The sequence below is a fragment of the Neoarius graeffei genome, chromosome 6 (genome assembly GCF_027579695.1).
Source record: "Neoarius graeffei isolate fNeoGra1 chromosome 6, fNeoGra1.pri, whole genome shotgun sequence".
NCBI classification, from domain to species: domain Eukaryota; kingdom Metazoa; phylum Chordata; class Actinopteri; order Siluriformes; family Ariidae; genus Neoarius; species Neoarius graeffei.
Window position 1 is genome coordinate 42,142,725 of NC_083574.1, and position 14,552 is coordinate 42,157,276.

Consider the following 14,552-nt stretch of genomic DNA (forward strand, 5'->3'; position numbering starts at 1 on the left):
GTGGGTTTCCTCTGGGTGCTCCGGTTTCCCCCACAGTCCAAAGACATGCAGGTTAGGTTAACTGGTGACTCTAAATTGACCGTAGGTGTGAATGTGAGTGTGAATGGTTGTCTGTGTCTATGTGTCAGCCCTGTGATGACCTGGCGACTTGTCCAGGGTGTACCCCGCCTCTCGCCCATAGTCAGCTGGGATAGGCTCCAGCTTGCCTGTGACCCTGTAGAACAGGATAAGCAGCTACAGATGATGGATGGATGGATTTTTTGTGGCTACTGCCTCGTAGAGGCAGAGCCACGATGTCCTCATGATGTAAGAATGAGTGTAACAATAGCGCACTGCACATACACACAAGCATTACAATCACCAGAAGGGCAACTCATGATCTTGCGATATGAACAGTTGATCTCGTGTTATCAAAGGTACACAAGAACGAGTGGCGAAGCCACGATGCCATTGTGTTGTAAGAATGAGCGTAACAATAGCGAAACATCGTAACCAATCAGCACTTATCCTGATCAAGTTCGATTACCCGTTCTACTTCTTGATAAACTTCAGAACCAGAAACGAAATATGAGAAACCTTGTTAACTTCGTAGTATCGGAAGATAAAAAGATAAACGAAATTCACCTCGTGGTTCGCCAAGGCGACTGATTTTGATATCAAGTAAGTGGTGTTGATTTTAAGAAAGTTTACCTTCTGATTATCACAGCTTTTGTTTGGTCAAATGAAAGGTTTTGTAAGGGTTTTTTTTTTTTGAGCTTTTTGGCAGATATTTATGCCAAGATTTCCAGCCATTCAACAAAAACTCGAAGGCAGCAAAGACAACGTTGGAATCTTGAGCGATCTGCTCAGTTTGCAATCACAAAAGTCCTACGGTATGTGGGAACTAGAAAAGCACTCTGAGAGCGCAGACCTCCGCCAAGAATCCTTTAAAAAAAAAATCCGGGATCCAGAAGGTAATCCGGATCACCACCAAAATTTAATGGATTGTTACTTGTGCCCAGTCACACCTCTGGAAAAAATTTCAGAGCAATCCGTTCATTACTTTTACTGTAATGTTGCTAACAGACAAACCAACAAACAAAGAAACCAATGCTACCGAAACATAACCTCCTTGATGGAGGTAATAATAATAATTAGAATGCATTTCCAGAGAAAATGCGAAAGTGTGCTTGCTCAGGTGCGCCGCCATGGCGACCCGGCAAGAGAGGCGACCGCACGCCCACACGAGTTTTGTGTCAACACGCGAAAGTTTGGCCAAGACACAAGGCGGATTCTCATACAGAGATGACAGGCTGGCAAGGTTCTTTACAGGGACATCCCAGAGCATCACTAACATGAAAATTTAGATGTAATTCTAAATCCGTAAAGAGATGACCCAAAACACGTTTTTGCTCATTGTGGCGCCCCCTAGATGCCAAATGACACCAAATTTGATGAGGGTACATGAACTGGTGCCGAAAGTCATCTCAACAAATATGGTCTTGATACGTCAAAGCGTTTGAGATATGAGCCAAAATATGTTTTTGCTAATTGTGACGCCCCCTAGTGGCCAAATGACACCATATTTGATGAGGGTAGTTTGGATGGTGTCCAAAGTCATGCCACTAAATATGGTCTTGATACGTCAAAGCGTTTCTGTGATATGAGCTCACTTCCTGTTTGGTGGCTTCGCCATCGATTTTGATTGGCTGCCACGGGCGAACGCTTTGACGTATGAGAGTGAAACGAATATCATTCATTAAGCATGGACTGGAGATCATGTGTGCCAAGTTTCGTGATGAACGGACAAAACATGGGCCCAGGGTCACTCTACCTTCACTTTGGACAAAATTCAAAATGGCGGAAAATCTAATGAGGCGGAGAATGACGTCATAGGGTGCATTGGAATCGTCTAGCTCCAAGGATTCCAACGGCACCAGACTCATGAAAATCGGACATACGGATCAAAAGTTACGTGCATGAACGCATGTAAGACTGTGATCAGTTGGTGGCGCTAGAGCGTGAGACGTACCAAAATGAAACTTGATGAAATCAATCAGGGTCCACTCCTCTATCAGTCTACCAAGTTTCATGACTTTACACCTTACGGTTTGGCCTACAGAAGGAAAAATCAGTTTTTTGCGTCACGCACCCATTCATTTCAATGGGGAAAAAATTAATCCTTTTAAAAAAATCCGGGATCCAGAAGGTGATCCGGATCACCGCCAAAATTTAATGGATTGTTACTTGTGCCCAGTCACACCTCAGGAAAAAATTTCAGAGCAATCTGTTCATAACTTTTTCCGTAATGTTGCTTGCTAACAAACAAACCAACAAACAAACCAACGCTACCGAAAACATAACCTCCTTGGCGGAGTAATAAATGAGCTCCTTTGTGAAAACTAAGAGTAAAAGTTAAAAGCATAATTGGTCAAACTTCTATTCGCTTTTTTTTTTAGTTTTTTATTTTAGTTTTTACACTATACTTGTGAAACAAAATGTGCTCATTAGCACTAAATAATGCTTCTAAGACAGTGTACAAGCGCTTTCTTATTACTGTTTTGAAAATATAGTTCACAGCGCTATATTTGGAACAAAACACAGTAAACAAAATCGGTAACGAGCAATTCCAGCGTTATGGACGTGACACTTGAACTCAAAATGGCAACAAATGACCCAGTGCATGTTTTATTGTCTCCCAGTATTTAAACAGGTGTTGCATATTTTAAGGCTGTACCATACTGGAGAAGTGATAGAACAAGAACAATTCCCATAGTACATCTAGGGCATGCCAGAAAATGCCAATAAAAGATGCGTTATGGATGTGACAGAAAAAGTATCACTTTTCTTGGGTGACTGTACATTTTTATCAAACTCTGTGAAATTGTAAACCTAATGTCGAAATGGAGATATCCATTTGATAGAGGGGTCCAAGGTGAATATTAAAAAAATCTTTGTTTAAAATATTTTGTATTTCATGCAGAGTTTCAGAAGGAAAAGTCAGCGTTATGGATGTGACGAAATTCCGTTATGGATGTGACGCGTCTGAAATAGACATGGCATATGTTTAGAAAATCAGCAATTTAACCACCATAACCCTTTGAAAAACTCTCTAAATATCAGCTAAAACTATCAAAGTTCTTAAATAATATTTAGGATGGCTATTGTTTTGCTGTTTTGTGGATTTTAGCATACATTTCTGTGGCTTGTGGCAATAATATAGAATTGTACATGATCAAAGTTGATTTTAGCTTGGGTTTTACATTATAAGAAAGAAAGACTGACAGTGACATATTAGGTTGGTTACAAATTGGTTCAACTTATTCACATCTGTAAAATACAGGCCTAGGTGATATCTCTGGGAGTGGTTTTGATGTATTACATGTTGCTTTATTTTTGCATGGTGAGGTTGACATTTACATGGAATTGCCCTATTAACCAAAATACCACAAGCCCTGATGCTGCTCACAGTTTGGTGATGCTTACAAGAGATGAGGCGAGTATCATTGGTGACGTATATATGCTATATAAATACTGTATGGACATGGGATCAGAAAAACTTATTTATAAGCAGTAGCCACATGGACCCATAGGGTACCTATTTTTAATTCTTTTTTTTTTTTTTCTTTTTTTTTTTAAGGATAAAGTATTGAATATGGTCTTCAATCCCAGGTGACACTTGGGTTCTGGATGTGGCAGTGTCTGTGTGTGATTTACTTATACGAACAGCCAAAATGATGATATTTGATGGTATATTGAAAAAGATGAGTCTTTGCTTAGTGAGAATTTCATCTTCATTGACTGACTGACTGATTTATCCTGATCCATGGTTGTGGTGGATCCAGGAGCACTTTGCGCAAGGTAGGGATATAACCAGAATGGGATATCCAACTAACCGTGCACTCTATTCCTGGCTATGCACTAAGCTGCATGCTCAGGGCTGGCTGGTGTAAAAGGGACAGCAGGGCTAAGCACCCTCTGTCTTTCAAGGAACAAAAGATGTCAGAATAATGTGTGGGTTTTTTTTTTTAAAGCTCATTCAGCCGCAGGCCAGACCGGATGAGCGTATGCCAGTGTTTGGCAAAGTGTGGTCCACAGACCACTGGTGGTCTGCGAGAGACCTCAAGTGGTCCGCGAGGTGATCTACAAATGTAGTCAGCGTTTTCAAGATAAGCTAGCGTATGCTTTGTAACATTATTAGAAAGTTAAATTTATCCAATCTTGTTTTTAACGGCAATCAAACGGGCCTGTAATTTCGTCATTATTATTATTTAAAAAGCGTTCTGCATCTGAATTTGCACCACATAAAACTTGTAGTGTGCACGTGCTCTTATTCCGCCTCTCGTCTCTAGGCAACAGTCACCTCACAAATCTCTGCCAAACAGGCAGGCAGACCTGAAAACAAGCAAACGAAAATTCTGAACATATAATAGGCTAATCCTAACTAGCTCGTGTTCGTGGCGATTTTTTTTAATTTACTGAAAGTGAAACAATAAGGATGGAGAAGTGGCTGACAAGTTCAGTTAAGAGGAAAAAACCTGACGCTACCGACACAAGCGTCAATAAGGAGAAAATGCAAAGAAAAGAAGATTCCGTTAGCATTGAGTCCCCAACTCCTAATTTTGAACAATTTTGAACTATTGATATGAAATGTTCTGATTAACTGTTTGCTGAATTTTAAACCTCCATACTTTTGCCTTTAAAAACCACGGAGGATATGGAATGGATAGGCCTTTAATGTATTTAGTTAACCATAATTTTTTCAATTAAAAACACCTAATAGTACACATCTCTGTATGGTCTGTGTGTGTGGGTGTTGACAGGTGGTCCCTGAAATTTTTTTTTTTGGGACAAAGTGGTCCTTGGTCTGAAAGTTTGAGAAACACTGGCGTATGCGATCATGTGTTGTCCGTCATCGTCCATCCACGATTTACAAAAAAAAAAAAAATCACTACTCCTCCTACAGGATTGATGGAAATTCGATCAAACTTGCATACAATGTTCCCCAGGTGGGTGTGCATAAAAATTGTCAAGATGGTGGCGCCACTTGTCATATTTATGATTTTATGACCAGTATGAGCTACAGCCTCATTGAGACTATTTAATTAATACCCATATTGCTGTTACCCAATGCCTTGAAGCTGATTATTTTCAACTTTTGCAGAACCAAGATATTATGAGTCGTGTAAAATGATTTACTTATAGTGAGCTCCCTCTAGATTTGATCTCCAGTAAGGGGAAATTTTATTTAAACCCACTTTGCCAACACATCTGTAATATGAACAAGGTGGACTCCTCAATCAATCATCCATTGGCCGAAGAGAAAAGAACCATGTGTTTTGTGTTCCTAGGTTTGAACTAGGGATGGTGAAAACTAAAAAAAATCTTGATCGACCACCAAGCCTCATTAGCCGGTTAAAGTCGGTTAACCTATGAGTTTAAACAGGGATGCAAACGGCGTGCCTTTTTCACGGCTCGTGCAGATCCGATTTTTTTTGGGGGGGGGCGGGCGTTGGAGTGTCTGAATAATTTCATCAGAGTAAATTCTGTATTAAAATTACTACATAAGCAAATGCCGTTACAGTCCGTGAAAAAGTCGGCATCTGCGCCTTTAGTTTGTGTGGAGAGATGTGATCTGGGGCAGCACGGTGGTGTAGTGGTTAGCGCTGTCGCCTCACTGAATATTTCTGCATAAGTATGACCTAAAACATCATCAGATTTTCACACAAGTCCTAAAAGTAGATAAAGAGAACCCAGTTAAACAAATGACTGGGTTCTTTTTATCTACTTTTAAGATGCCTGTGGGGTTTTTTTTCACAGGATGGGCGGCACGGTGGTGTAGTGGTTAGCACGGTCGCCTCACAGCAAGAAGGTTCTGGGTTCGAACCCAGCGGCTGGCGAGGGCCTTTCTGTGTGGAGTTTGCATGTTCTCCTCGTGTCTGTGTGGGTTTCCCCCACAGTCCAAAGACATGCGGTTAGGTTAATATGGGACGGCCTTGGGCTGAGGTGCCCTTGAGCGAGGCACCGAACTCCCAACTGCTCCCCAGGCGCTGTTAGCATGGCTGCTCAGTGCTCACGTATGCGCATGTGTGTGTTCACTGCTTCAGACGGGTTAAATGCAGAGAGGAGTTTCGCAAGTGTGTGATGGATAAAGTTGTTCGTTCTTTCTTTCTTTTATGCCCTTGTATGTGTAATTGTTTGCCTACGGTGCTACCCGGCTCAACCCTAATATTATGCATTTTGTCATCACTTTGAGCTGTTGATGGGTATTTTAATATTTATTTAGCCTTTCTATTAATTAACATCACCAGGCTTCAATGGTAATTATGTCTGAAATGTAGGTAACGTCCCAGAAATACAGTTCTGCACAGGTGGTTTTTTTTTTTTTTCCCCCTCCCTCAGATGGAGCAAAGGTCATTTGGCGATGTTTACAAGAAACTATCATCAGTAACCATGGAAGGGAATTTATAGCTTCACAATAGTTTGATACTGTTGTGACGTTCATTACCCTCATCGTGTTCATTTAAATATACTCAGCAAAAATAAACTTGACACTCATTATTTTTCAAATAGTGTTTAGAAACTTTTCTTGAAAGAGTTCTTGTTGTGATTATGGTTAAATGCATTGTCAAGGGCATTACGTCACACATTCATTCTACTGGTCAGGCCTACGTACCACGTGCGAGAGCACTGCACGCTAAAATCACGTTTCCATGTGAGACAAGTGACCTGACCTATTGATACACATGCAGTTGATCTCACGGTAGCAGAGTAGAGTGTCATCTCAGAAAAACAAGGTTTTATGGTTAATTATTCGTTAATTTGCAATGCCACGACTGTCAAACATTCAGCGTGAACGTGCCATTGGCATGCTGAATACGGGAACATCCGTCACTGACGTTGCGAGGGTTATGGGATGCAGTCGACAGACCATCCATAATCTCCAGACACGTCTCCATCAAACTGGCACCACTGGAACCCTCCGCAGAACTTGCAGGAGCTTGGTGCCATGTTGGTACAAATATGGCGGCGCATTCCCCAAGCTGTGTTCAGACGCATCATCCAATCCATGAGGAGACGTCGTATCGCAGTTGTGAACGCCCATGGAGGACACACCCGATATTGACATGATTTCATTAAGTTGTGACTCACAGTTTTTGATCATGGACATTGTCGTCGCATTTCCGGTGGAACTGATTCCATGACAAACATGATCTGTATGCTATAGCATCTTTAATGACAAGATAATTGAATACAATCGTTATTTCAAACCTATTTTCCAAAATGTTCAAATTATTGACTTTGAAACGAGTGTCAAGTTTTTATTTTTGTTGAGTTTATAATCATTAGTTACTATTAATAGTCACGGTCTACTTTAGTTCCTGTAAATGTAGTTGATTTGCCAAGTTGCTCACCACAGGTGTGGGGTTGTTGTGGGTTTTTTGGGAGTTTTTTTTTCTTCTTTAATATACAGTAAGTACGCACACTTTTTGAATCTGCTGTCGCTGTTTGTGCTTTTGGAGTGCTGATAAACCTCATGCATTTCAGTCAAAAGTTAATTTTTGATGAAAAAGCCAGACTGTGACTAGTTGTTCCATTCAGGTTTGTACTGAGTGTCAAGGGTGCTTTTAAACACACTCCCTGACATACAGCACATCTCATTTCATCAGACGTTACCATTCTCGAGCCTTTTTGGCTTCCTCCGATTTTTCTTTTTCTTTCTTTCTTCCAGATGTTGTGGATTTGTTTCAGTCAGACCATTCTTGAGCACAATGGCTTTTAGATGCCTTTCCATCCCAGAGCACATTTCATACCCACACAGTGTGAGGATTTAACCCCAATTTCATCCAAAATATTTATTTGGATTTTCACCCAGATTGCCTGCTAGCAAGTTCTTCCTGTTGCACAACCAGTAAATATGTGAGAGTGTGAGGGTTATCACGCACTCCTCCTTCCTGCGAGACATTTGCAGCTGGTCTGCCACTACATCGTTTTTAACTGTTTCTTATGCAACGTCGGAAGAAACTGAACACATGCTGAATGTCCTTTTCCCATATACACGAGCTCCCAGATGCCCACGATTGGCATTAAGATTTGAACTAATGACCTCCTGAAGCTAGAGTGAGCTCTTGCTTTCTTTTTCTCTCTTTTTTTTTTTTCCCCTTCTCTTTCTTTTGCTTTCTCTTTCCTTCTCTCTTCTATCCCCCCCCCCAATAAATAAATTAAAATTTGGGAGACTCTGTAGAGAACTGCTTCAGTGCTGGCCAAATTGAGACAAAGGAAAATGAGACTTTTGTTCAGTCAGTACTTCTTTTTGTATTTGGAAATGTGGTGAAATTGTGATCATTTTAATTCGGTTTGGTTTGACGCCACTGGTTACCAGTCAGTGCGGCGTGGACATGTGAAGCAGGCAGATGTTCCTAATCTCACATTATGCAACTTTCTCTCTCTGATCGGAGGACAGGGATTACCACGATGACACGTGGGGAACTGTCAGTCACTGCTACCCCTTTTCCACCAGATGAGTTCCAGGGCTGGTTTGGGGCCAGTGCTGGTGCTGGTTCACAACTCGTTCAACTTGCGAGCCAGCTGAGAACCAGTTTGCTTTTCCATAGCTCGCGGTGCTAAGGGAAGCCACGTCATTACGTCGCTGTATACGTCAGTTACATCGCTACATTTGCATAAACCTTGGCGCGAATATCGAAGCAAAAACAACGCAGAAGAAGAAGCAGCAGCAGCAACAACAACAATAATAATGGATGACTTCGTTTGTACAGCTGCTGCTTCTCGTTGCTTAAAAACGGTGATCTTTCGCGGTCTTATTGTTGTTGGTCTTAACAACTCCGCCCCCCCGCTGACGTAAGCAGTTCTTTCCTCTGGCCCAGCAGAGAGTTGGTGCTAGCTAGCCTGGGCCCGCCCATCTTAAGTGTGACGCAACACGAGGGCCTGTTGTGAGCTTAGTTTGGCAAGGCAAGCTATCTCCAGCTCTTCCAAGCTCCTGAAAAATCGGGAGCCAATCAACTTTGAGCATCTCCAACGGCCCTGGGTAGAGGCGTGTTCAAGGCAGTGACGTAGTAGAACTGCGACCGGAAGCTATAGATTGTTTACAGAATTTATGCCAGAAGTGCTTCATTCACTAGAAACATTACGAACATGGAGCAGCGACAAGCCTTTGACACAGCGGTAGATGCTGTATTGAAAGCATTCAACGGGAAGTTCTCATTGAAAACGGGGCAAAGAGCAGCCCTGGAGGTATTTATTGAAAGGAAGGCCATTTTCGCCTTGCTCCCGACCGGCTTCGGTAAGAGTTTAATCTACCAGTTAGCCCCGTCGCGTCACATACGTCAGAGGAAAGAGTGATGTGATTTGGTTTAAGCTTCGTCACAGCCTTTTCTGGCTTCGACCAGTAGCAAACTGAGGCATTTCAGGGAGGCGGGTCAACCACGCACTTTGGGAAACGGTTGGGCTTAATATCTTTGCCAGACCAAATGCTTGCAGAGCTTTGAAGTCACGTTAGCCAGACTAGGTGCTAGCCTGGAACCGGTTTTTCTGGCCCCAGAGCCAGTTCTTTGTCAGTGGAAACAGAAAACCCGGTTCCAAACTAAGCACTGTCCCCGAACCAGCCCTGGAACTGATTTGGTGGAAAAGGGGCATGCTTGATATCAGTCATGGCCTGATTCTTCTCTGATTTGTCTTTCCATCATTCCCTCTTGCACATACACATGCTGATGTACCAAATATCACTTTGCTACCAGGGACATTTTTAAATGTGTCTCATTTGGACTAATACACTGCTACGGTATTCTTCACAATAAGATTATGCTTTCCTAGAAGTGTTTTTTGGTTGGTTGGTTGGTTGGTTGTTTTTTCCTTATTGTGCGTTTTTGTTTCACAGGGGTCTGGCTCCACAGAACAAGCCTGAGCTACAGAAGGTGATGGAGAAGAGAAAGAGAGATCAAGTGCTGAAAGCGCAACTGGCAGAACAAGAAGCTCATAAGAAGCAAAGTGACCTGGAGATCGAGCTCATGAAGAGACAGCAGAAACTTGAACAGGTACACATGAAGGATGTAACGATGTATACAACAAGATATGTTTGAAGCGAATACAGATACAAATCAGAGGTGCACTGTTCACTTCTGTTGAAAGCTTGCCAGAAGGGGCAGCTAATAAACACTAGATCCTGTTGGATGGAACATGATTGGGAAGGTTTTACTTTCCTGCGATGCAGGTTGCCAGAATAAAGGGCGTGGGTAAGAAGCTCACAGGACAAATGGTGACCATGTCCATTAACATGAATGTACAGTGGTTTAAAGAAGAACTGAAGTCATTTTTAAACTTGCTTTATTTCTTAATTAACGTGTTATTTGATTACATTTTCGGTTTTAGTAACCTTATATCATGACTCGTATCGGCAACTAATTGCAGTTAAATATGATACTTATCGGCCTATTCGGTTTTTATCCATGTTGAATTTAGTTCATTTGGTCGACGGCAGGCGTCGCTTATCCGCGCGATCTTCACGAGACTTGTGCGAGACTTCGAAACGTGACGTGTCAGCCAGGTGTCAGTGCCGCCATCTTGAAAACTGTTTTCCAAACGAAATATTGCACAAAAACGAGTTTAAATGACGATTACTGCCTACTTTTTTCAAACTTTCCTGATTGCTATCAAAACGAACAAAACTTCCGGCTTGATTACGTCGGCATTCGAAAGAGGGCGCGCGCGTCTTTTAACAACGTTGGCAGATGTCGGTCACTTTGATTTCCGCTGTATGTTTTACTTCCATCCTACGATGTCTCGCACAGGTCTCAGCGAATCTCGTTTACGTCCGTTGCTTTGACATATGGACTGATATATTACAGAGCATATTTCAAACACTCATAACTTGCTATAGCAGTGACAAAACAGCGATCAAAAATGCATTCTGATATTTAATAAAATGAGAGATTAGAATTTTGATGATAAAAAATTTGCCTTCAGTTCTCTTTTAAATTAGGCCACTAGCTTGTTTTATATTTTGGGGAATAGAACCAATTAAAATATTGCAAGCAGGTACAAGTATAATTTATGAAGAAATTAAGGACTGTGTGAGTGGGATTTAAAAACAGTCCCGCACACATCTCTAGTTAAGATCAATTATGTATTCAAGTGATGGAGCTGAGGTTGAGGAACTGTTGGGGCCAGAATTCACAGATCATAAAGAGAGCGCTGCCATTTAGACTTCCCATGCCCCTTTTCCCCCAAAGCAGTTCCAGGGCTGGTTCGGGGCCAGTGCTTAGTTTGGAACCGGGTTTTCTGTTTCCACTGACAAAGAACTGGCTCTGGGCCCAGAAAAACCAGTTCCAGGCTAGCACCAACTCTCTGCTGGGCCAGAGGAAAGAATCGCTTACATCAGCGGGGGGGCGGAGTTGTTAAGACCAACAACAATAACAAGGCCGCGAAAGATCGCCATTTTTAAGCGACGAGAAGCAGCAGCTGTACAAACGCGAAGTCATCCATTATTATTGTTGTTGCCGCTGCTGCTGCTTCCGTGTTGTTTTTGCTTTGATATTCGCGCCAAGGTTTATGTAAACGTAGCGCCGTAACTGACGTATACAGCGACGTAACTGATGTGGCTCCGCTTAGCACCGCGAGCTATGGAAAAGCAAACTGGTTCTCAGCTGGCTCGCAAGTTGAACGAGTTGTGAACCAGCACTGGCCCCGAACCAGCCCTGGAACTGATTTGGTGGAAAAGGGGTAGCAGTGTTTGCAGTATTACCAGGGCTGTAGGCAAGGGGGGGAGGGGGAACCTTCCAACTTGGATCACTTTGGATTTAAATTTGAGTACAGATGTTTGGAGCAGGGCGGCACGGTGGTGTAGTGGTTAGTGCTGTTGCCTCACAGCAAGAAGGTCCGGGTTCGAGCCCCGTGGCCGGCGAGGGCCTTTCTGTGTGGAGTTTGCATGTTCTCCCCGTGTCCGCGTGGGTTTCCACCGGGTGCTCCGGTTTCCCCCACAGTCCAAAGACATGCAGGTTAGGTTAACTGGTGACTCTAAATTGACCGTAGGTGTGAATGTGAGTGTGAATGGTTGTCTGTGTCTGTGTGTCAGCCCTGTGATGACCTGGCGACTTGTCCAGGGTGTACCCCGCCTTTCGCCCGTAGTCAGCTGGGATAGACTCCAGCTTGCCTGCGACCCTGTAGAACAGGATAAAGCGGCTAGAGATAATGAGATGAGATGTTTGGAGCATTAAACAGATACAGATATTGCACACACCAAGATGACAAAAGGTGAAATGGAGCATGCATATGGACAGACTGAAAAACCCTTCTGTCTCTTTGTCTCTAGTTGGAGTTGGAGCAACAGAAGATGGACGAGGAGCAGGAGAACACGCCGGAATTCGTCAAAATGAAAAGCAATCTAAGAAGAACCAAGCAGGAAGTGGAGGAGCAGGAGCGAACCACTTAGACACGTTGGGATAGATTTGGGAAAGGTCCATGGCACATGATGACATGGCAACTGGACTGCAGTTTATGGGGATTTCCTGGTGTTCCTGCTCCCTGTGTTCCTGTGAAATTAAGTGACCATGTTTGGTTCCTATTGCCTGCTTGCAGACACAACCAGTATTCACTTAACCTCTTTATGCTGAACACCTGCAACAAATGAAGAGGTCGGGGGAAAAAACAAACAAACCATACACTCAAACATGATGAAGCAGCCTCGTCTTCACTGGCTGCTGGTGTTTGGTGAACTTGCATGGCAAGATGAACAGAACCTATACAGAGTCTTTCCATTTGTTTCTCTTTCTTTGGTGCTCTCTCTCCTTTTTTTTTTTTGTTTGCTTCTTTCTTTTCTTTTTTTTTCCTTTTGGAAAAACAAAAACCACTCAAAGAATTTTTTAAAATTATTTTTTATCTCCACATGTTGAAAATGGGACACTGGATGGACTCTTGTAAGCCAAAATAATGAGATTTGTTTCTGTTCGGTTTTGCCTTGGGATGGAGAGGGTCTCCTGAGGACTTTCTGGTGGTTGATCAAAACAAAAAAGCACCTCACAATTTCAATTTTGAGTTCTTGTCAGTACAACGTTTGAAGATTTGTTGCGTGATGTACAGAGCTTGGTTTTTTTTTTTGGTCCGTTTTGTTTCCCATAGTTGTGCACTCACCTCTTTTAAGCAATAGTAGATCTAGGTTGATGTGTTCAGGATTTTTTTTTTTTACATAAAATATTTGTTCAGTATGTTATTGAGTGCTGTGTTAAAGCACTATATATTTTCCACAACTGAATAGTAGTTGAGTGCGAGAAGCTCTAGAAACAATGCATTGGTTTGTTAGTTCAGTATTGATGACTCTTAGATTTCTGTAGATTTGAGCCAATAATGAACCGGTAATGCTGTCTAAATTGTAAACCCTCTTTTAATAAATATTATTTTGTCATGTTATTTTGTTTATTTCTTCTTACTCGTCATGAAGACTGACGAAACTCATTCATATTTCAACAATTTCATTTTACAGATTTAGATGGGCTTAATATAAAAAAATGAGCTGCAAGATGGCACTTATGAGTTTAACAAAAGAATTGGGGTGTGTGTGTGGGGGGGGGTAGAGTAGCATATTGTGAACCTTGAGCATGGTTGACTGACTAATCACAATCCAGAGAGACCCCCCCCCCCCCCCCCCCTTTTTTTTAAAAAGCAGTGCCGATACTGAAACCTTGAGTACTGGCTGATTTTCAATATATTATCAATGTTCAATATAAAATGAGTAATATTTAATTGAAGCACATAACTTAACTGATGTGTTCTAAGCGTGGTTTACAAAAAAATGTATAAAATTCCAGTACAACTTTTTTTTTTTTCATGAAAGGGAGAAAAAAAACAAAATAATTGAGGTTTTTTTTTTTTTTTAAAGAAACAAACCAAATCCTCAAAAACGTAGATTATCTGGTCTAGCAGTTTCTGCTAATATTGGCCCGGTAGAGATATTGGATAATTACGGCTACAAGCAAACACCTTGCAATATATAAATGAAGGCTTGTAGCTGGAACATAGTCATCCATTTTATGTATTACAGTGCAGCTGTATATTGGCAGTTTATTTCCTTCTATTTCCATTTCGTTCCTTGGAATTGGCTAAAATGGCTGAATTGTGGAGCATTTTTACAGAATTGTGTGAAATTTTGTGTACAGTTTCGTGTCTGATTAACTTGAGAAACTAAGAAATAAGCATAGTACATATATGTAGTTCCAGTATTCGTGGAAACTGAAATAAACTAACACATTTCAGTAAATGAGGACCCTATACAATAGTGCAAGCCATTTATTGAAATTTACTTTATTTCAACAAATACACTTACCAAATGTCACGAGCAGGTCAGGAAATACTGATTATGTACAACCCCAATTCCAAAAAAGTTTGGACACTGTCTAAAACATGAATAAAAACAGAAAGTGAAGATTTGCAAATTATGGAAACCCTACATTTCAATGAAAATAGTACAAAGACAACATACTGTATCAAATATTGAAACTGAGAAATTTTATGGTTTTTCTAAAAAAATATATATGCTCATTTTTAAATTTGATGTCAGCAACACG

At 41.6% G+C, this 14,552-nt stretch overlaps 1 protein-coding gene across 4 annotated transcripts in view; it reads left to right on the forward strand.

Annotated features, from left to right (window-relative positions):
• Window positions 1-13,398, forward strand: part of LOC132887900 (protein FAM107B-like) — a 338,230-nt gene extending 324,832 nt beyond the window's left edge. For all 4 annotated transcript variants that reach the window (XM_060923673.1, XM_060923678.1, XM_060923679.1 and 1 more), the window contains 2 exons: window positions 9,875-10,031; window positions 12,305-13,398. In XM_060923673.1, the coding sequence (XP_060779656.1) occupies window positions 9,875-10,031; window positions 12,305-12,424 (277 nt within the window). In that variant the 3' untranslated portion in view covers window positions 12,425-13,398. The remainder of the gene's footprint in view (window positions 1-9,874; window positions 10,032-12,304) is intronic.
• Window positions 13,399-14,552: the final 1,154 nt, after the last annotated feature.